We start from the raw sequence: 23,742 nt of genomic DNA, 5'->3' as shown, positions 1-23,742 counted from the left end.
GACCAAGTGACTGTGATGTGCGATGTCATATTTCCCAATGTTTTGAGCATGATTGGGCTTGCAACTCCCTTCCTTTTGCAGTCCGAGCACCCAGTGGCCAAATCGGGTGGGAGCCCGGCCTCGTCCGGAGGGTCCACACCGCCTCCTTGTCCTGAATTAAAAGAGAAGGTAAGAAGCCTTTTGTGGGGTGGGCAAACCTGCCAACATTGCTCCTTCTGACATCCAAGATGTCACGGGATCGAAGCCTGGGTCGGATTGATCTCCCAACCGCTGCCCAACTAAGCAGCTCGAAAAACAGTTGCATCTGTTGAGTAGGAAATTCTAGGTACCACTTTATATGGGGAGGCTAATTTAACTCATTTACAACACCATAACAACTGCCAGCAGCATGCAGAATGGAATGAGGAAGTACTACCATCAAGGACTCGGGTGTCACAAGTGGACGATGAAACGACAGCTCTCCCCACAGCCGGAATCGAGCATAAAATAATATTTATTATTATTATTATTATATAATTACTAGCTGTGCTTGGCCACGCGTTGCTGTGGCAAAGTGGTGGTGGTATTGGTTAAAAATTGTTGTGTAATTTTTATTTGACGTTATTTGCAATTATTCATCTGGAGGGTCCACACCGACTCCTTGTCCTGAATTAAAGGAGAAGGTAAGAAGCCTTTTGTGGGGTGGGCAAACCTGCCAACATTGCTCCTTCTGACATCCAAGATGTCACGGGATCGAAGCCTGGGTCGGATTGATCTCCCAACCGCTGCCCAACTAAGCAGCTCGAAAAACAGTTGCATCTGTTGAGTAGGAAATTCTAGGTACCACTTTATATGGGGAGGCTAATTTAACTCATTTACAACACCATAACAACTGCCAGCAGCATGCAGAATGGAATGAGGAAGTACTACCATCAAGGACTCGGGTGTCACAAGTGGACGATGAAACGACAGCTCCCCCCACAGCCGGAATCGAGCATAAAATAATATTTATTATTATTATTATTATATAATTACTAGCTGTGCTCGGCCACGCGTTGCTGTGGCAAAGTGGTGGTGGTATTGGTTAAAAATTGTTGTGTAATTTTTATTTGACGTTATTTGCAATTTTTTATTAATTTTATTGTAAGTTATATTTTTAATTATTATATTTTATTATTTTCTTGTATTATTTTTAGTTATTTTCTGTTATTATAGTATTTTATTGTATTAATTTTTAGTGTTTTTTATTATTTTTTTATTGGGTTGCTAGGAGACCAAGTTGGAGGAGCTGAGCCTTCTAACTGGCAGCAATTGGATAAAAGCAATTATTCCTCTCTCTCTAATTAGGACTTTATTTTTCTTTTCTTTTTGTTGTATCAACCTAGAGGCGTGGATGATGGGTTGTGTTGTAAAATTTCGAGGTTGGGGGGCCTTGTAGTTTTGTTGTTTTGTGGGTTGCCGTGATGCCATCACTCTTTTATATATATAGATTATTATTAGGTTATTGTAGTTGGGTTGCTGTGAGTCTCTAACAAGATCATACAGTAGAGTCTCACTTATCCAACGTTCTGGATTATCCAACGCATTTTTGTAGTCAATGTTTTCAATATACAGTAGAGTCTCGCTTATCCAACGTAAATGGGCCGGCAGAACGTTGGATAAGCGAATATGTTGGATAATAAGGAGAGATTATGGAAAAGCCTATTAAACATTAAATTAGGTTATGATTTTACAAATGAAGCACCAAAACATCATGTTATACAACAAATTGGACAGAAAAAGTAGTTCAATACGCGGTAATGCTATGTAGTAATTACTGTATTTACGAATTTAGCACCAAAATATCACGATGTATTGAAAACATTGACAACAAAAACGCGTTGGTTAATCTAGAACGTTGGATAAGCGAGTGTTGGATAAGTGAGACTCTACTGTAGTTATTATTATTATTATGTTATTGTTGGGTTGCTGTGAGTCTCTAACAAGATCATACAGTAGAGTCTCACTTATCCAACACGCACTTATCCAACGTTCTGGATTATCCAACGCATTTTTGTAGTCAATGTTTTCAATATATCATGATATTTTGGTGCTAAATTCGTAAATACGGTAATTACTATATGACATTACTGTGTATTGAACTACTTTTTCTGTCAAATTTGTTGTATAACATGATGTTTTGGTGCTTAATTTGTAAAATCATAACCTAATTTGATGTTTAACAGGCTTTTCCTTAATCTCTCCTTGGATAATAACATATTCGCTTGTCCAACATTCTGCCGGCCTGTTTATGTTGGATAAGTGAGACTCTACTGTGCTTTCCAAAAGGTTATGATTATTCCGAATAGTATTCCGAATAATCTCACGCTTCCGAAAGGCTTTGGAGAAGAGCCACGCGCTCAATGGAAATAAGATATCAATGCAGCCAATAAGACACAATAAAATACATTGTGGGTACACAAAAGAGTTCATCCATTTGGACACATTTCCTTGGATCCCAAATTTTTTTTAAGTGAAACATCATTTAATAATAATAATATTTAAAATATTATCATTATTAAATATTATTATTTAAATATTTAAATATTAATAATAATATTTAAAATATTATTACTAAATATTATTATTTAAATATTTAAATAAGAATAATATTTATTAAATAATTATAATAATATAATATTAAATAATTATAAGCATAACTTCATGATGCCAGAAGCTGGAAAATGTTAAATTGCCTCTGTGTCTGTCTATATATATATGTCGTATGTCTAATGGCATTGAATGTTTGCCATGTATATGTGCATTGTGATATATATATAAATATACATACTGTAAATGAATAAATAAAAATGCCTAACCCTTCCTTCCAGGAGGGCCAAGTGGAGCCCCCCCAGACGGTGAAGGAGTCTTCGGAGATGCCCACCACGTTGGACTCCGTGCAGAAGGAAACCACTGGCGACGTGGTGCACGAAAGCCCCAATCCATGCGCAGAGAACCCATTACAGAACGGGAAGGAGTTGAAAGAAGGTCCTTCTCCGCCAGATTAGAGACCTTCAAAGTACAGACTTTAGTGTTGATATTAATTCAAATTTTTATATATGTGTGTGTATATATATTTCTATATTATGTTGTTTCATGCAATTTCCCCTGTCCCCAAAATAAAGTTCCTGACAGTTCAAAGAGAAAACTAGGTATATCAGTCTAACAACCGAGAAACCAAACCTAGGTTGCCTTGCATGAATATTAGTAGACACTAGCTGTGCCCGGCCACGCGTTGCTGTGGCAAAGTGGTGGTGGTATTGGTTAAAAATTGTTGTGTAATTTTTATTTCTGTTATTATAGTATTTTATTGTATTGATTTTTAGTGTTTTTTTATTATTTTTTATTGGGTTGCTAGGAGACCACGTTGGAAGAGCTTAGCCTTCTAACTGGCAGCAATTGGATAAAAGCAATTATTCCTCTCTCTCAAATTAGGACTTTATTTTTCTTTTCTTTTTGTTGTATCAACCTAGAGCCGTGGATGATGGGTTGTGTTGTCAAATTTCGAGGTTGGCGGGCCTGTAGTTTTGTTGTTTTGTGGGTCGCCGTGATGCCATCACTCTTTTATATATATATATATATATATATACACACACACACACACACACACACACACACACACACACTAGCTGTTCCCGGCCACGCGTTGCTGTGGCAAAGTGGTGGTGGTATTGGTTAAAAATTGTTGTGTAATTTTTATTTCTGTTATTATAGTATTTTATTGTATTGATTTTTAGTGTTTTTTTATTATTTTTTATTGGGTTGCTAGGAGACCACGTTGGAAGAGCTTAGCCTTCTAACTGGCAGCAATTGGATAAAAGCAATTATTCCTCTCTCTCAAATTAGGACTTTATTTTTCTTTTCTTTTTGTTGTATCAACCTAGAGCCGTGGATGATGGGTTGTGTTGTCAAATTTCGAGGTTGGCGGGCCTGTAGTTTTGTGGGTCGCCGTGATGCCATCACTCTTTTATATATATATATATATATATATATATATATATATATATATATATATATATACACACTAGCTGTTCCCGGCCACGCGTTGCTGTGGCAAAGTGGTGGTGGTATTGGTTAAAAATTGTTGTGTAATTTTTATTTCTGTTATTATAGTATTTTATTGTATTAATTTTTAGTGTTTTTTATTATTTTTTATTGGGTTGCTAGGAGACCAAGTTGGAGGAGCTTAGCCTTATAACTGGCAGCAATTGGATAAAAGCAATCATTCCTCTCTCTCAAATTAGGACTTTATTTTTCTTTTCTTTTTGTTGTATCAACCTAGAGCCGTGGATGATGGGTTGTGTTGTCAAATTTCGAGGTTGGCGGGCTTGTAGTTTTGTGGGTCGCCGTGATGCCATCACTCTTTTATATATATAGATTTACCACTAAGATTGGCTCAAGTGAGTTTTTAACTCTTCTCAGGAAGATCATACTTTACAAAAAGGTTACGATCTCTAACAAAAAGTTATGATTATTCCAAAGAGCGTGAATGCCAATTGATCTCGAAAAGGGTCATGTTTCCAGATTCTGATTTTTCATTCCAGGCAGATTATAACAATTCCAAACTCCTCTTCATCTTGGCAAGAGGTGACTTCTAGCTGCATGCCACAAGGCTTTGTCCTAGGTTCGGTGCTATGCAACAACTTTATTAATGATTCAATGATAGATGATAGCATAGAGAACATGCTATTGCTTATCATTTTTTAAGGCTGAAAGAACATGATGTGCTCAAGGTCACCACTGTTGGTTTCAGTGGCTGAGCAGAGATTGAAACCCATACTGTTGTCCAACACTCAAACCACTAAATCCTGTTGGCTCTCAATTGATTACATATACAAACCCTTAAACTGGATCAAGACCACACTGTAAGGCAAGGGTAGCATTTCCCCATCTCTATATTAAGGAGATAAGTTGGTTCCCGTATTTTCTCTGGTTTTAAAATAATATTTAGTTTGACCTTCAGCATTTTTCCAGTTTGTAGGGTGACTCGTGTTTGCACTTATGTGGCAAAATTTTAGTTCTTTATTTTGTTTATCAATTGCCAGAGGGAGAGCATACAACTATATTTGAACATGGATCTCCCACAGCATAGTTTTCATTTTTGATTTGCATGTGAAATGAAAGAAAAAAGAACTAAAGTAAAGGAATTAGTAACTGGAAAATGCAAACATGTAGTACTCCCAATTGAGCAAACATGTAGTACTCCTTATGAGCTTTATTAAAAGGCAGTTCTCAAAGCAGTAGGAAAAATACACAAGGACCACACCGTTTTGCGGGCAAAACTCCGCTATTATTGCACAGCGCCTTGGGCTATTGGTTTCTAGGAAAGGCTGGGTGAAAGGAGGAAGGCAGAAAAGGCACGGGGCTATTTGTACCCCTCGTAAGGGAAAATTGGGTCCGCGGCTGCCCAATTCACGCCGACAGCTCCGCCAGGGCCCTCTCCAAGGGGTCCACGTCCCAGTAGCCGTCTTCCCAGCCCAGGAACCAGCCGGTGAAGGTGGGCGGCTCGAAGCCTTGCCGGATGAGCGTGACGGGGGTCCTCCGGTCGCGGTTGGAGGGGTCGGTCTCTATGTATCTCCTGGCTGTGAAGACGAGGCCGAGAAACGGGTAAGACACACGAGAGAATAATCATCATTACATTTGGGTGGCAACCTGTGCTGGACGGGGTTGCACTCCCCCTGAAATCATATAATTTCATTAGGATCTATTTTCATTTTGAAATTTATCAGTAGCTGCTGCATTTTCCACCCTCGGCTTATACTTGAGTCAATAAGTTATCCCAGTTTTTTGTGGTAAAATTAGGTGCCTCGGCTTATATTCGGGTCGGCTTATACCGTTTCGGAATGGATGACGATGATGCCTTTCTTTGCCTTAAATCATTGGTTCCCAACCTTTTTTTAAAACCAGGTACCACTTGACCGGGGACCACTCTCCAACATTAGCGCCAAAAGGATCTATTTTCATTTTGAAATTTATCAGTAGCTGCTGCATTTTCCACCCTCGGCTTATACTTGAGTCAATAAGTTATCCCAGTTTTTTGTGGTAAAATTAGGTGCCTCGGCTTATATTCGGGTCGGCTTATACCGTTTCGGAATGGATGACGATGATGCCTTTCTTTGCCTTAAATCATTGGTTCCCAACCTTTTTTTAAAACCAGGTACCACTTGACCGGGGACCACTCTCCAACATTAGCGCCAAAAGGGTTCTGAATCAGTTTTTGGTCAACTTTAGATTCAGTTTGGTTATTTGGGGTGCTAATTCAGAAAACTGCATTGAATAGACCACATCGGCTCTAGTTTCTGATACAGAACATACACCATCCAGTAGTTTCCATCTGCCCGCCCGCAGAAAATCATATTTAATAATCTAGAGTTGATGTTGACCGCAGGGAGAGGTCATCCGGAGTTTTGGAGGGTGTTGCCATTTCTACGCAGATGACACACAAATCCACTACTCGTTTCCATCTGACTCCAAGGAAGCCCCTCGGATGCAGAACCAGTGCCTGGCCGCTGTGGCAGACTGGATGAGGAGGAACAAGCTGAGGATCAATCCTGACAAGACAGAGGCGCTCGTCGGATCGGGGTATTGGGTGGCAACCTGTGCTGGACGGGGTCGCACTCCCCCTGAAATCACAGGTCCGCAGTTTGGGGGTCCTCCTGGATTCAGCGTTGACGCTTGAGGCTCAGGTGTCGGCGGTGGCCGGGAGGGCCTTTGCACAACTCAAACTTGTGCGCCAACTGCGACTATACCTCGTGAAGTCTGACTTGACCACGGTGGTCCATGCCCTAGTTACCTCTAGACTAGACTACTGTAATGCGCTCTACGTGGGGCTTCCCTTGAAGACGGCCCGGAAATTACAACTGGTCCAACGCTCGGCTGCCAGATTAATAACTGGGGCGAGTTTCAGGGAGAGATCCACTCCCTTGTTTAAGGAGCTCCACTGGCTACCGTTCATTTTCCGATCCCAATTCAAGGTGCAGACCATCATCTATAAAGCCCTAAACGGTTTGGGACCCACCTACCTTGGTGACCGTATCTCCTACCATAAACCTGCCCGATCTCTGCGATCGTCAGGGGAGGCCCTCCTGTCGCCACTGCCTTTATCCCAGACCCGCCTTGTAGGAACTAGGGAGAGGGCCTTTTCCGCTGTGGCCCCCCGTTTGTGGAACTCATTGCCCATTGAAATCAGGCAAGCCCCCACTCTTTTAGCCTTTAGGAAAGATCTAAAAACATGGCTCTTCCGATGTGCTTTCGGAGAGTAACTGTTACACACTTTTTTGTTACTCCCCTCATCATCTATCCTCCAGACCAGGGGTCCTCAAACTTTTAAAGTGGAGGGCCAGTTTATGGTCCCTCCGATTGTTGAGGGGCCGAATTATCATTTGAGGGGAAAAAAAGAACAAATTCCTATGCACACTGCACATGTCTTATTTGTAGTACAAAAAAACCCCAACAACAATAATTTATTTATTTATTTGCTAAATTTATACTCCACTCTCTCTCACCCCAAAGGGACTCAGAGCAGCTTTCAAGTTGTATGTACATACAATATATTATATTATTAGCATAGCACAATATTAGCATTATATATTATTATAATGTACTATACCACTATACCATATTATTATTAGTAATATTACATTTAATATATAACATGTAATTAATATTATATTATACAATGTTATTGCATTGTATTATTATTATTATAATTATTATTATTATCCGCCCTGTATCCCCTAATGGATGGGAAGGGCGGAGTAGAAATACCGTAATAAATAAATAAGTATTATATTGTATTACATTATAATATTACAGTATTATCAATATTATATGTATACACAATATATTATATTATTACCATAGCACAATATTAGTAAATGAATGAACAATACAATATTTAAAAATAAAAACAATTATAACCAATATAAACCTATCAGGATTTCACTGGGAAGTGTGCATCTGCTTCTGCCCAATGAGATAGTCAAGTTAAGTAGGATTGTTGTTGTTGTGTGCCTTCAAGTCATTTCAGACTTTTGGCAAGCCTAAGTCTAAAACTGAGGGCGGGGGCCAGGTCAATGACCTTGGAGGGCCGCATCTGGCCCCCGGGCCTTAGTTTGGGGACCCCTGCTCCAGACTGTTTGCTATTTTATGTCTCTGCTCCCCGTGGTTTTATTCTTATCTTTTTCTCACCCCAGGTTTTAACTGAGTGTTCATGCGGCCCGCCCTGTTATATTGCTTTTTTGATTTTTTGTTGTACTGTACATGATTATTTTTGTATTGTTGTAATTGTATTATGATATGTTGTTTTTATATTTTGCTATATTGTATTGTCCTGGGCATGGCCCCATGTAAGCCGCCCCGAGTCCCCGTTGGGGAGATGGTGGCGGGATATAAATAAAGTTTTATTATTATTATTATTATTATTATTATTATTATTATTATTATTTCCATGTCGAAACCCTACATAATTTTTGGTGGCACTCAGAGTGCTCAATGGTTAAACCAGTGGTCCCCAAACTAAGGCCCGGGAGCCGGATGCGGCCCTCCAAGGTCATTTACCATTAACTATTACACACTTCTTTTGTTACTCCCCCATCATCTACCCTCTAGATTGTTTTTATCTTATGTCCCTGGTCTCCGTGATTGTATTCTTATCCTTTTCTCACCCCAAGTTTTAATTAAGTGTCTCATGCGGCCCGCCCTGTTATATATATATATATAGATTTTGTGTTGCAGTGTATATGATTATTTATTGTATTGTTTAATTGTATTGTGATATGTTGTTTTTATATTTTGCTATATTGTATTGTTCTGGGCATGGCCCCATGTAAGCCGCCCCGAGTCCCCGTTGGGGAGATGGTGGCGGGATATAAATAAAGTTTTATTATTATTATTATTATTATTATTATTATTATTATTATTATTATTATTATTATTTCCATGTCGAAACCCTACATAATTTTTGGTGGCACTCAGAGTGCTCAATGGTTAAACCAGGGGTCCCCAAACTAAGGCCCGGGAGCCGGATGCGGCCCTCCAAGGTCATTTACCTGGCCCCCGCCCTCAGTTTTATAATATAATATTTTATATCATTTTAAATAATATAATACATTGTATATACATATAATATTGATAATAATATAATGTTATACAATATAATACTAATAATACAATATAATAATATTAATTATATGATATCTATTACATATAATATTACAGTATAGTGGTATAGTTCAATATACAGTAGAGTCTCACTTATCCAACACTCGCTTATCCAACGTTCTGGATTATCCAATGCATTTTTGTAGTCAATATTTTCAATATATCATGACATTTTGGTGCTAAATTCATAAATACAGTAATTACTACATAGCATTACTGCGTATTGAACTACTTTTTCTGTCAAATATGTTGTTAAACATGATGTTTTGGTGCTTAATTTGTAAAATCATAACCTAATTTGATGTGTAATAGGATTTTCCTTAATCCCTCCTTATTATCCAACATATTCGCTTATCCAACGTTCTGCCGGCCCGTTTATGTTGGATAAGTGAGACTCTACTGTATATAGATACTTTATATCATTTTAAATAATATAATATATTGTATATACATATAATATTGATAATAATATAATGTTATACAATATAATACTAATAATACAATATAATAATATTAATTATATGATATATATTACATATAATATTACAGTATAGTGGTATCGTTCAATATAGTAATATATAATGCTAATATTGTGCTATGCTAATAATATAATATAATATATTGTATATACATATAATATTGATAATAATATAATGTTATACAATATAATACTAATAATACAATATAATAATATTAATTATATGATATATATTACATATAATATTACAGTATAGTGGTATCGTTCAATATCGTAATATATAATGCTAATATTGTGCTATGCTAATAATATAATGTATATACATATAATATTGATAATAATATAATGTTATACAATATAATACTAATAATACAATATAATAATATTAATTATATGATATATATTACATATAATATTACAGTATAGTGGTATCGTTCAATATAGTAATATATAATGCTAATATTGTGCTATGCTAATAATATAATGTATATACATATAATATTGATAATAATATAATGTTATACAATATAATACTAATAATACAATATAATAATATTAATTATATGATATATATTACATATAATATTACAGTATAGTGGTATCGTTCAATATAGTAATATATAATGCTAATGTTGTGCTATGCTAATAATATAATGTATATACATATAATATTGATAATAATATAATGTTATACCATATAATACTAATACAATATAATAATATTAATTATATGATATATATTACATATAATATTGCAGTATAGTGGTATAGTTTAATATGTGTGCCAAGTTTGGTCCAATTCCATCTTTGGTGGCGCTCAGAGTGCTCAATGGTTAAACTATATATCCCATTACCTACAACTCCAAAATGTCTGGGCCAATTCCGCTCAAACCCCACCAGTATTCCAATTTGGGCATATTGAGTATGTGTGCCAAGTTTGGTCCAATTCCATCTTTGGTGGCGCTCAGAGTGCTCAATGGTTAAACTATATATCCTATTATCTACAACTCCAAAATGTCTGGGCCAATTCCGCTCAAAACCCACCAGTATTCCAATTTGGGCATATTGAGTATGTGTGCCAAGTTTGGTCCAATTCCATCTTTGGTGGCGCTCAGAGTGCTCAATGGTTAAACTATATATCCTATTATCTACAACTCCAAAATGTCTGGGCCAATTCCGCTCAAACCCCACCAGTATTCCAATTTGGGCATATTGAGTATGTGTGCCAAGTTTGGTCCAATTCCATCTTTGGTGGCGCTCAGAGTGCTCAATGGTTAAACTATATATCCTATTATCTACAACTCCAAAATGTCTGGGCCAATTCCGCTCAAACCCCACCAGTATTCCAATTTGGGCATATTGAGTATGTGTGCCAAGTTTGGTCCAATTCCATCTTTGGTGGCGCTCAGAGTGCTCAATGGTTAAACTATATATCCTATTATCTACAACTCCAAAATGTCTGGGCCAATTCCACTCAAACCCCACCAGTATTCCAATTTGGGCATATTGAGTATGTGTGCCAAGTTTGGTCCAATTCCATCTTTGGTGGCGCTCAGAGTGCTCAATGGTTAAACTATATATCCTATTATCTACAACTCCAAAATGTCTGGGCCAATTCCACTCAAAACCCACCAGTATTCCAATTTGGGCATATTGAGTATGTGTGCCAAGTTTGGTCCAATTCCATCTTTGGTGGCGCTCAGAGTGCTCAATGGTTAAACTATATATCCTATTATCTACAACTCCAAAATGTCTGGGCCAATTCCGCTCAAACCCCACCAGTATTCCAATTTAGGCATATCGATTATGTGTGCCAAGTTTGGTCCAGATCCATCATTGTTTGGGTTCACAGTGCTCTCTGGATGTAGGTGAACTACAACTCCCCCAAATCAATGTGAATTTTCCCCAAAGACCTCCAGTATTTTTTCTTGATCATGGAGGCTCTGTGTGCCAAGTTTGGTCCAATTCCATCTTTGGTGGAGTTCAGAGTACTCATTGATTGAAGAAGAACTATACATCCCATTACCTACAACTCCAAAATGTCTAGGCCGAGCTCCCTCCAAACCCACCAGTATTCAAATTTGGACATATCGGGTATGCACGGCAAGTTTGGTCCAGATCCATCATTATTTGGGTTCTGGATGTAGGTGTACTACAACTCCCATAGACCACCAGTATTTTTTCTTGGTCATGGGGTTCTGTGTGCCAAGTTAGTAACAGGTCCATCATTGGAGGATGTCAGAGTGCTCTTAGACTGCAGATGAACTATACATCCCAGTCCCTACAACTCCTATAAATCATGTATGTTCACCTGTTATTTGTGTGCCATAGAAAAGGATAGGAAAGGGTTATGGGAGAGGCAGTGGGTGGGGTTATGCAAATTCCACATCAATGGAATGAATAAAAAACACTGGGATGTCTGTGGTGGAGGAAAACCCAGGCTAAGAGATAAGCTTGTGTTGGGTTGAGGGCCACTTACCTGACGCCTCTGCCTCCGTCTTCTCTTCCTCTTGAGCATCTTTTCCGACCCAAACAAAGACCTTGCCAAAGCAAAAGAGAGTAATTCTGATGCTGCCCTCCAAGAGTTATACTCTTAAGCAGTCATCTGTCCGTCTTATGTTGTCTCACAAGATAGATTGTTGCGAGTGGGAAATACATACCTGGTCCCAGGTGTCCAAGAGCATGACGTCGTCTGTGGCCAAATCATCCTGGGTCAGCTCTCCAGGCACTTCTTCAATCTAAAAGTAAAATATTACATGGCGTGTTAACACCCCGAGCAAAAGTTTGAATCTGCATCCTTGGACGAAGGATAAGAGGTCAAAAGAATAAAATCAAGGACATTGGTGTCCAGTCCCGGGAAACACGGAGCTTCACTACCGTGGAGATCATGTGTTGAGAATGATCCTATTTGGGCATGACACTAGTGCAAAAAATGCACTGGTGCAAAGGTAAAAGTGTAAAAGTGCACGATGATAGTGTAAAAGTGCACCGCACTAGTGTAAAAGTGCACCATGATAGCGTAAAAGTGCACCGCACTAGTGTAAAAGTGCACCATGATAGTGTAAAAGTGCACCGCACTAGTGTAAAAGTGCACCATGATAGCGTAAAAGTGCACCGCACTAGTGTAAAAGTGCACGATGATAGTGTAAAAGTGCACCGCACTAGTGTAAAAGTGCACCATGATAGCGTAAAAGTGCACCGCACTAGTGTAAAAGTGCACCATGATAGCGTAAAAGTGCACCGCACTAGTGTAAAAGTGCACCATGATAGTGTAAAAGTGCACCGCACTAGTGTAAAAGTGCACCATGATAGCGTAAAAGTGCACCGCACTAGTGTAAAAGTGCACCATGATAGTGTAAAAGTGCACCGCACTAGTGTAAATGTGCACCATGATAGTGTAAAAGTGCACCGCACTAGTGTAAATGTGCACCATGATAGTGTAAAAGTGCACCGCACTAGTGTAAAAGTGCACCATGATAGTGTAAAAGTGCACCGCACTAGTGTAAAAGTGCACCGCACTAGTGTAAAAGTGCACCATGATAGTGTAAAAGTGCACCGCACTAGTGTAAAAGTGCACCGCACTAGTGTAAAAGTGCACCATGATAGTGTAAAAGTGCACCGCACTAGTGTAAAAGTGCACCATGATAGTGTAAAAGTGCACCGCACTAGTGTAAAAGTGCACCATGATAGTGTAAAAGTGCACCGCACTAGTGTAAATGTGCACACCGGTAGTGTAAATGTGCACCACGGTAGTGTAAAAGTGCACCACTAGTGTAAAATGCACTAGTGTAAGTGCATACCAGTGTAAAAGTGCACCACAGTAGTGTAAAAATGCACCACAGTAGTGTAAAAATGCACCACAGTAGTGTAAAAGTGCACCACGGTAGTGTAAATGTGCACCAAGGTAGTGTGAATGTGCACCATGATAGTATAAAAGAGCTCCACAGTAGTGTAAAAGTGCACCACTAGTGTAAAATGCACCAGTGTAAGTGCATACCAGTGTAAAAGTGCACCATGGTAGTGTAAAAGTGCACCACGGTAGTGTAAAAATGCACCACAGTAGTGTAAATGTGCACCATGATAGTATAAAAGAGCTCCACAGTAGTGTAAAAGTGCACCACTAGTGTAAAATGCACCAGTGTAAGTGCATACCAGTGTAAAAGTGCACCATGGTAGTGTAAAAGTGCACCATGGTAGTGTAAAAATGCACCACAGTAGTGTAAATGTGCACCATGGTAGTGTGAATGTGCACCATGATAGTATAAAAGAGCTCCACAGTAGTGTAAAAGTGCACCACTAGTGTAAAATGCACCAGTGTAAGTGCATACCAGTGTAAAAGTGCACCATGGTAGTGTAAAAGTGCACCACGGTAGTGTAAAAATGCACCACAGTAGTGTAAATGTGCACCATGGTAGTGTGAATGTGCACCATGATAGTATAAAAGAGCTCCACAGTAGTGTAAAAGTGCACCACTAGTGTAAAATGCACCAGTGTAAGTGCATACCAGTGTAAAAGTGCACCACGGTAGTGTAAAAGTGCACCACGGTAGTGTAAAAATGCACCACGGTAGTGTAAAAATGACCACAGTAGTGTAAATGAGCACCATGGTAGTGTGAATGTGCACCATGATAGTAGAAAAGAGCTCCACAGTAGTCTAAAAGTGCACCACTAGTGTAAAATGCACCAGTGTAAGTGCATACCAGTGTAAAAGTGCACCACAGTAGTTTAAAGTGCATACTAGTGTAATATGCACCAGTATAAAAGGCACCACACCAGTGTAAGCATATAACCTAGCGTAAACATGCACCACACAAAAGGCACTACACTGGTGTAAGTGCACCACACTAATGTAAAAGTGCACCACACTAGTGTAAAATGCACTAATGTAAAATACACTACAATAGTGTAAAATGGTTGCACAAGTATTTTAACTTTCTCACGTGGACCTAAGTTGTGTGCGTACAATCCACAAGAACACACACAACCCTTTGTTTCGCATTTGGTGCACAGATTTGACTGTTGCACGACAAATAAAGCTATTCTGTTCTATTCATCACGACCAGGACGTGCATGAAAGGATGGTTCTATAACCCAAGAGATACTACTCACAACGAAGCGCCCGATCTTGTTGGAGCAGGCGAAGAGCCGGGGCGGGTGCGCATCCATCTTCTTGTCCTTCAGGCGCGGAGAAGTGCGGTAAGGGGCTCTGCCGCCGAGCGCGGTCCAGAAGGCATCTGCGGAAGAAAACAGCCCGTTGGGTGCATGCGCTTTTGCTTCTGCCATCATTATATCGCTGGGACGACAATACAATGATCAAGGGTCTGGAGAACAATCCCTATGAGGAGCGGCTTAAAGAGCTGGGCATGTTTAGTCTGCAGAAGAGAAGGCTGAGAGGAGACAGGATGAGGGCATTGTATAAATATATGATGGAAAGTCATAGCGAGGAGGGAGCAAACTTGTTTTCGGCTGCACAACTATATATTAGGCATGTCCGATCGATGAAAAAAATGTTTCAATTCTCGTTTCTAAATTAGGGGGCGCTGGCGCTTCGATATAGAAAGTATTTCCGATTTTTTTCACCCAAAAATTTCGGATATTTCCAAAAATTCATAACGATTCTAAATGTTTCTAAAATGGCGGACGCGCATGCGCAATCGCTACACACCGAGCTTGTATGGCAATCTTCCATGTGGACGCAGAGGACGTTAGCCCCCACCTTTGCGTCCATCGTGGAAGCTTCTGATTGGCCGGGGAGCGGCAGCCATGTTAGGCTGCGCTAAGCTCCCATTCAAGGTAGGTTGCAGAAACAAATTATTTTTTTAAAATATTTTTTAAAATATATTTTTTAAAAATGGGGGAGGGGGGAATTAATGAAACATTAAGAGACAATTAGAGAATGGGCCAACAATGGTTCGAATTATATTGCTGGTTGCGCTGTGAGACAATGTCTCGGAATGGGTATCAAAAAGCGAGAACAATCCGAAATAATTCCGATATACGATTCAAAACGATTTTTTGGACATGTCTACTATATATACCTTTGCACTTTGAACTTGACCACCCCGATTTAATCCATTAGGGCTGATGTTTGCCTTATATCACTGTACCATTGTATTGTATTATTATTGCTTCATATTATTATGTTTTTTATTTATTTTTCCGTTTTGTTGATATTGTTTACTTATGCTTTTAATCTTGTTCCCGTTTCGTTCTTTGGGCTCAGCCCCATGTTAGCCGTCCCGAGTCACTTTGGGGAGATGGAGGCAGGATAGGAAAATACAGTATTATTATTATTATTATTATTATTATGACACAGCAAACGAGATAGATATGCTGGATTTTGAAAATACATCACACAGTCCTAGACACTTGGGAAGTGTTCGACTTGTGATTTTGTGATATGTAATTATTATTATTATTATTATTATTATTATTATTATTATTATTATTATTATTATGACACAGCAAACAAGATAAATATGCTGGATTTTGAAAATACATCACACAGTCCTAGATACTTGGGAAGTGTTCGACTTGTGATTTTGTGATATGTAATTATTATTATTATTATTATTATTATTATTATTATTATTATTATGACACAGCAAACAAGATAAATATGCTGGATTTTGAAAATACATCACACAGTCCTAGACACTTGGGAAGTGTTCCACTTGTGATTTTGTGATATGTAATTATTATTATTATTATTATGACACAGCAAACAAGATAAATATGCTGGATTTTGAAAATACATCACACAGTCCTAGACACTTGGGAAGTGTTCCACTTGTGATTTTGTGATATGTAATAATAATAATAATAATATTTATTATTATTATTATGACACAGCAAACAAGATAAATATGCTGGATTTTGAAAATACATCACACAGTCCTAGACACTTGGGAAGTGTTCGACTTGTGATTTTGTGATATGTAATTATTATTATTATTATTATTATGACACAGCAAACAAGATAAATATGCTGGATTTTGAAAATACATCACACAGTCCTAGACACTTGGGAAGTGTTCGACTTGTGATTTTGTGATATGTAATTATTATTATTATTATTATTATGACACAGCAAACAAGATAAATATGCTGGATTTTGAAAATACATCACACAGTCCTAGATACTTGGGAAGTGTTCGACTTGTGATTTTGTGATATGTAATTATTATTATTATTATTATTATTATTATTATTATTATTATTATGACACAGCAAACAAGATAAATATGCTGGATTTTGAAAATACATCACACAGTCCTAGATACTTGGGAAGTGTTCGACTTGTGATTTTGTGATATGTAATTATTATTATTATTATTATTATTATTATTATTATTATTATTATTATTATTATGACACAGCAAACAAGATAAATATGCTGGATTTTGAAAATACATCACACAGTCCTAGACACTTGGGAAGTGTTCGACTTGTGATTTTGTGATATGTAATTATTATTATTATTATTATGACACAGCAATCAAGATAAATATGCTGGATTTTGAAAATACATCACACAGTCCTAGATACTTGGGAAGTGTTAGACTTGTGATTTTGTGATATGTAATAATAATAATAATAATAATAATAATAATAATAATTATTATTATTATTATTATTATTATTATTATTATTATTATTATTATTATTATGACACAGCAAACAAGATAAATATGCTGGATTTTGAAAATACATCACACAGTCCTAGATACTTGGGAAGTGTTCGACTTGTGATTTTCTGATATGTAATTATTATTATTATTATTATTATTAATATTGACATAGCAAACAAGATATATATGCTGGATTTTGAAAATACATCACACAGTCCTAGACACTTGGGAAGTGTTTGACTTGTGATTTTGTGATATGTTGTTGTTATTATTATTATTATTATTATTACACAGCAAACAAGATCGATATGCTGGATTTCGTATCACAAAATCACAAGTCGAACACGTCCCAAGTGTCTAGGACTGTGTGATGTATTTTCGGATGATGATAATACTATTATTATTATTATTATTATTATTATTATTATTATTATTATTATTATGCAATGGAACAATGGTTTCAAACTACAGGAAAGAGAGGAGATTCCACTGAACATTGGGAAGATCTTCCTAACTGTGAGAGAAAGCTGTTTAGCAGTGGAACTCTCTGCTGCAGAATGTGATCGAAACTCCTTCTTTGGTGGCTTTGAAACAGAGGCTGGGGCTGCTGGGGTTGGACTGGATGGCTCACCAAGAATCTTCCAACTCTAGGATTCTATAATACTATGATTCAGAGGGCAAAACAGGAGAAAAATTCCGAAGAGTGAGGGGCAGAACAGCAGAACAGTGGATGGAAACGGCAAAGGTTGCATTTCGCACCTGGCTCCCTTCCTTCGGCCACCTGGGTCCCGCGGGCCCCCAGCACCTTCAGCAGCTCCTGGGCCCCGGAGGTCTCGCTGGCGCTGGCCCCGCTGCCCACCCAGAGGAAGGCGGCCGAAGGCGTTTTCAGCACAAAGGCGTCGTTGGAGTTGAGTTCTTTTGCAGCCGCGTTCACCTGCGGAGGAGGAAACACAACACAACATCCAAGGGAGACTTTGGATTAATTTTCAAAGTTTTTATTAATAACACTAGCTGTGCCCAGCCACGTGTTGCTGTGGTGTCGTCAGCAAGTTTCCCAGGCGGTCTCTGCGCATGCGCAATTAGTAATTTTTAGTTTTGGGTTTTTTTCTGTAATTTGGATCTAATTTTATACATTTTTTTTAATGGAAACACATAGATTGGATGGCTATGTCTTTTGTGGCCAAATCTGGTGTGATTTGGTCCAGTGGTTTTGTTGTTTACTCCATGGGAATTATGCACATCTATATATATAAATGAGTGATGGCATCACGGCGACCCACAAAACAACAAAACTACAGGGCCCCCAACCTCGAAATTTGACAACACAACCCATCATCCACGCCTCAAGGTTGATACAACAAAAAGAAAAGAAAAATAAAGTCCTAATTAGAGGGAAAGGAATAATAGTTTTTATCCAATTGCTGCCAGTTAGAGGGCTAATCTCTGCCCACTTGGTCTCCTAGCAACCAACTCAGCTCAGGGGACAGGCAGATTTAGGCCTCACTTAGGCTTCTTCCACAGATTATCTAATTTGCACTGGATTATATGGCAGTGTAGACTCAAGGCCCTTCTACACAGCTATATAACCCAGTTATAATCTTATATTATCTGCTTTGCACTGGATTATCTTGACTCCACACTACCATATAATCCACTTCAGTGTGCATTTTATACAGCTGTGAATATATGTAATCCAGCAAGGCCATTACATCCTAATCATTTTCCCTAATTGCAGCATTCATACTTGCCTCCAACAGACAAAAAAAAAATCAGAAGTATTGTATATTCACAACTTTTAGGAAATAATATCCCCTGATGGCGCAGCGTGTTAAAGCGCTGAGCTGCTGAACTTCTGGACCAAATGGCCGCAGGTTTGAATTGGGGGAGTGGAGAGAGCCCCCACTGTTAGCCCCAGCTTCTGCCAACCCAGAAGTTCAAACACATGCAAATGTGAGTGCATCAATAAGTACTGCTCGTTGGCTCTTTGGCTTAGAAATGGAGATGAGCACCAACCCCCAGAGTCGGACACGACTGGACTTAATGTCAGGAGAAAACCTTTACCTTTACCTTAACTACCACCAATTCCTCAATACTTTATTTCCCAGACCACCAGACTTCGCCACAGCAACGCGTGGCCGGGCACAGCTAGTTACATTTATATATAGGTACTAGCTGTGCCCGGCCATGCGTTGCTGTGGTGTAGTCTGGTGGTTAGGATCCCTCTCGTTAGGAAGCAGCCTGGCTTTGAAGCTGCAAGGCTGTTCCACCATGGCAACATTTTTTAAAACTGGCAATAGGCTCAGCGCACAGCTACGAGGTCCTCTGGGTAATGTCGTTGTTTCAGTTCCCAGGGGGCCTCTGTTCATACGTGTTAAGCAATTGGTAATTTTCTGTCATTTTTCTAGGATTTGTTGTTTGAAAGACATAGATTGGATGACTATGTCTTTTGTGGCCAAATTTGGTGTGATTTGGTCCAGTGGTTTTGTTGTTTACTCCATGGGAATGACGCACATTACATTTATATATATTCAGTAGAGTCTCGTTTATCCAACATAAACGAGTTGGCAGAACATTGGATAAGCGAATATGTTGGATAATAAGGAGAGATTAAGGAAACGCCTATTAAACATTGAATTAGGTTATGATTTTACAAATTAAGCGCCAAAACATCATGTTATACAACAAATTTGACAGAAAAAGTAGTTCAATACACAGTAATGCTATGTAGTAATTACTGTATTTACGAATTTAGCACCAAAATATCATGATGTATTGAAAACATTGACTACAAAAATGGCTTGGATAATCCAGAATGTTGGATAAGTGAGTGTTGGATAAGTGAGACTCTTCTGTATATTGAAAACATTGACTGCAACAATGTGTTGGATAATCCAGAATGTTGGATAAGCGAGTGTTGGATAAGTGAGACTCTTCTGTATAGTGAAAACATTGACTGCAACAATGTGTTGGATAATCCAGAATGTTGGATAAGCGAGTGTTGGATAAGTGAGACTCTTCTGTATATTGAAAACATTGACTGCAACAATGTGTTGGATAATCCAGAATGTTGGATAAGCGAGTGTTGGATAAGTGAGACTCTTCTGTATATTGAAAACATTGACTGCAACAATGTGTTGGATAATCCAGAATGTTAGATAAGCGAGTGTTGGATAAGTGAGACTCTTCTGTATATTGAAAACATTGACTGCAACAATGTGTTGGATAATCCAGAATGTTAGATAAGCGAGTGTTGGATAAGTGAGACTCTACTGTATAAACAAAAAACTACAAGAGCTACCTCCTTGAATTGTATACACAATGCGCAAGATAACCAGGGCATCAATTCCCAGAAGTTTCAGAAAGATTCCCCCAACAACAACCACAATCCCCTTGAATGTTTGCCTAACAGCATGTCTACATGACACACAATTAACCATAGAACTTCAACTTAGGACAGATTTTACTTACTTACTTTAGTCCTCTTTGAGGTTTCAATAATGTAATTTATTATTATTACTGGGGAGTGTTTCAATTTCTAATCCCTCCACCACGTTTCCTGTATGTTTCCGATATCGATTCATAGGAACGAATTAAACAAATTTGATTTGAAATACAAACTGAAGACGAAATGATGCACAACCCTACTACCACATGTCACACGTACCTCCACGGCTCTGGTGGCTCCGGAGGTGCTCGACCGGACCTGGAAAAGCCGCGTCGGTGCCGGGCTGCTCTGCCCGCCTTCCCTGGAAGTGCCGCCTTGGAAGACAATGAGAGGCTTCCCACCAAAGAGACTCATCAGGTGAGGAGGCTCCTTGCCCTGGACCACGCGTTTCTGTCGAGAGAGGGAGGAAACAAGAGCCCAGAGTCAGTCCACAAAGGAAGAGAAACCTGGAAGTGGATGCACTCTCACACACAAAACTATTATTATTATTATTATTATTATTATTATTATTATTATTATTATTATTGTATGACACAGCAAACAAGATAGACACGCTAGATTTCGTTTCACAAAATCACAAGTCGAACACTTCTCAAGTGTCTAGGACTGTGTGATGTATTTTCGGATGATGCGTGCAGATCCCAGTAAGGTGGCCTTTTGCAGTTGGCAGATCGTAATTTTGTCAATGTCTATTGTCTCCAAATGCCGGCTGAGATCTTTTGGCACGGCACCCAATGTGCCCATCACCACCGGGACCACCTGCACTGGTTTCTGCCAGAGTCTTTGAAGTTCAGTCTTGAGGTCCTGAGAGCGGCTGAGTTTTTCCTGTTGTTTTTCGTCAATGCGACTGTCACCTGGGATGGCGACATCAATGATCCAAACCTTTTTCTTTTCCACAACTGTGATGTCTGGTGTGTTGTGTTCCAGAACTTTGTCAGTCTGGATTCGGAAGTCCCACAGTATCTTTGATGCTCATTTTCCAATACTTTTGCAGGTTTGTGATCCCACTAGTTCTTTGCTGCTGGGAGGTGGGACTTGAGGCATAAGTTCCAATGAATCATTTGGGCCACATAGTTGTGCCTCTGTGTGTAGTCTGTCTGTACGATTTTCTTACAGCAGCTGAGGATATGATCCATGGTTTCATCGGTTTCCTTGCACAGTCTGCATTTTAGGTCATCAGCTGATTTTTCGATCTTGGCCTGAATGGCCTTTGTCCTGATGTCTTGCTCCTGGGCTGCAAGGATCAGGCCTTCTGTCTCCTTCTTCAGGGTCCCATTCGTGAGCCAGAGCCAGGTCTTCTCCTTATCAGCTTTTCCTTCCATTTTGTCAAGGAACTTTCCATGCAGTGTTTTGTTGTGCCAGCTGTCAGCTCTAGTTTGTAGTGCGGTTTTCTTGTACTGGTTTTTTTGTCGGCTTTGAGGAGTTTTGACTTCAATCAAAGCATAATTTTTGACTTCAATCAAGGCATAATTATTATTATTATTCCATTGGTGATATAGACATGCAGACTTAGAATCAGAGTGCTAATAATAATAGTAATAGGTTCATAGAATCCTAGAGTTGGAAGAGAAGCCCAAAGGCCATCCAGTCCAACCCCATTCAGCCATGAAATGCACAATCAAAGCTCTCCTGACAGATCGCCATCCAGCCTCTGCTAATAGTAATAGTAATAATCTATATATATAAAAGAGTGATGAAATCAGGGCACCTGACAAAACAACAAAACTACAGGCCCCCCAACCTCTAAATTTGTCAACACAACCCATCAGCCACGCCTCTAGGTTGATACAACAAAAAGAAAAGAAAAATAAAGTCCTAATTAGAGGGAGAGGAGTAATTGCTTTTATCCAATTGCTGTCAGTTAGAAGGCTAAGCCCCTCCAACTTGGTCTCCTAGCAACCCAATAGAAATAATAAAAAATACTAAAAAATAATTAAAAACACGAAAAAATACAATAAAATGCTATAATAACAGAAAATAACTAAAAATAATACAAGAAAATAATAAAATATAATAAATAAAAAGATAACTTACAATAAAATTAATTAAAAAAATACAAATAACATCAAAAAAATTACACAACAATTTTTAACCAATACCACCACCACTTTGCCACAGCAACGCGTGGCCGGGCACAGCTAGTAATAATAATAATAATAATAATAATAATAATAATAATAATAATAATAGGGTCAAAGAAGCTGAAAGGCCACCCAGTCCAATCCCATTCTGCCTTCAGGCAAGAATACACAATCAAAGCCCTCCCGACAGATGGCCATTCAGCCTCTGGTGGTGATGACAACAACAATGATAATACTACTACTAATAATAGAGACTTCATTAGCTATGCAGGAAATGCACAATCAAAGCAGTCCTAAGAGATGGCCATCCAGCCTCTGCTAATAATAATAGTAATAGGATCATAGTTGGTTCTCATGATAGATACATACCTGCACTGCAGTGCCGCCCAGCGATTCATCCAACTGGACCGTAAGCAAAGCGGACGCCGTAATTTCATCTTTGGAGGAGTCGGCACCTTGCCTGAAAATAAAATAATAATAATAATAATAATAATAATAAACAATGAAACAACATAGAGTGTATTCCACTATCAAACAGCCCTTGCAGTTTAGAAAGTTTCCTACTCTATGTATCTTTAATAGAATTATATTTTAGTATATGTGTTTATAGAATTGGTGCAATGTGTGCGTGTTTTGACTGTGCTGTGACCCGCCTCAAGGAAAGGCGGGTAAGAAATAAAATAATAATACAAATATTATTATTATTAGTCTCAAATAGAGATGGGTAAGAAAATAATAATAATACAGATATTATTGTTATTATTGTTATTATTATTAGCCTGGTAAGTAAGAAATAATAATAATAATAATAATAATAATAATAATAATAATAATAATACAGATATTATTATTATTATTATTATTATTAGTCTCAAATAGAGGTGGGTAAGAAATAAAATAATAATAATACAGATATTAATGTAGTCT

The 23,742-nt window shown here is 38.3% G+C and overlaps 2 protein-coding genes across 11 annotated transcripts in view; one reads left to right on the top strand and one right to left on the bottom strand.

Annotated features, from left to right (window-relative positions):
* Positions 1-3,338, top strand: part of LOC134293327 (stomatin-like) — a 29,433-nt gene extending 26,095 nt beyond the window's left edge. For 7 of the 9 annotated variants that reach the window (XM_062960589.1, XM_062960590.1, XM_062960593.1 and 4 more), the window contains 2 exons: positions 82-168; positions 2,850-3,338. In XM_062960589.1, coding sequence (XP_062816659.1) covers positions 82-168; positions 2,850-3,026 — 264 coding nt within the window. In that variant the 3' untranslated portion in view covers positions 3,027-3,338. The remainder of the gene's footprint in view (positions 1-81; positions 169-2,849) is intronic. The other 2 variants (XM_062960592.1, XM_062960588.1) reach the window with 1 other exon arrangement.
* A 1,880-nt stretch (positions 3,339-5,218) lies between these two features.
* Positions 5,219-23,742, bottom strand: part of gsn (gelsolin) — a 117,574-nt gene continuing 99,050 nt past the window's right edge. For both annotated transcript variants that reach the window (XM_062958987.1, XM_062958986.1), the window contains exons 11-17: positions 23,185-23,275; positions 20,954-21,124; positions 18,049-18,223; positions 14,768-14,892; positions 12,319-12,396; positions 12,138-12,198; positions 5,219-5,600 (exon numbers count right to left, since the gene is read on the bottom strand). In XM_062958987.1, coding sequence (XP_062815057.1) covers positions 5,431-5,600; positions 12,138-12,198; positions 12,319-12,396; positions 14,768-14,892; positions 18,049-18,223; positions 20,954-21,124; positions 23,185-23,275 — 871 coding nt within the window. In that variant the 3' untranslated portion in view covers positions 5,219-5,430. The remainder of the gene's footprint in view (positions 5,601-12,137; positions 12,199-12,318; positions 12,397-14,767; positions 14,893-18,048; positions 18,224-20,953; positions 21,125-23,184; positions 23,276-23,742) is intronic.

The sequence above is a fragment of the Anolis carolinensis genome, unplaced genomic scaffold (genome assembly GCF_035594765.1).
Source record: "Anolis carolinensis isolate JA03-04 unplaced genomic scaffold, rAnoCar3.1.pri scaffold_7, whole genome shotgun sequence".
NCBI lineage: Eukaryota > Metazoa > Chordata > Lepidosauria > Squamata > Dactyloidae > Anolis > Anolis carolinensis.
The sequence above is the reverse complement of the archived record's forward strand: the minus strand, read 5'-3'. Positions and strand labels throughout refer to the sequence as shown.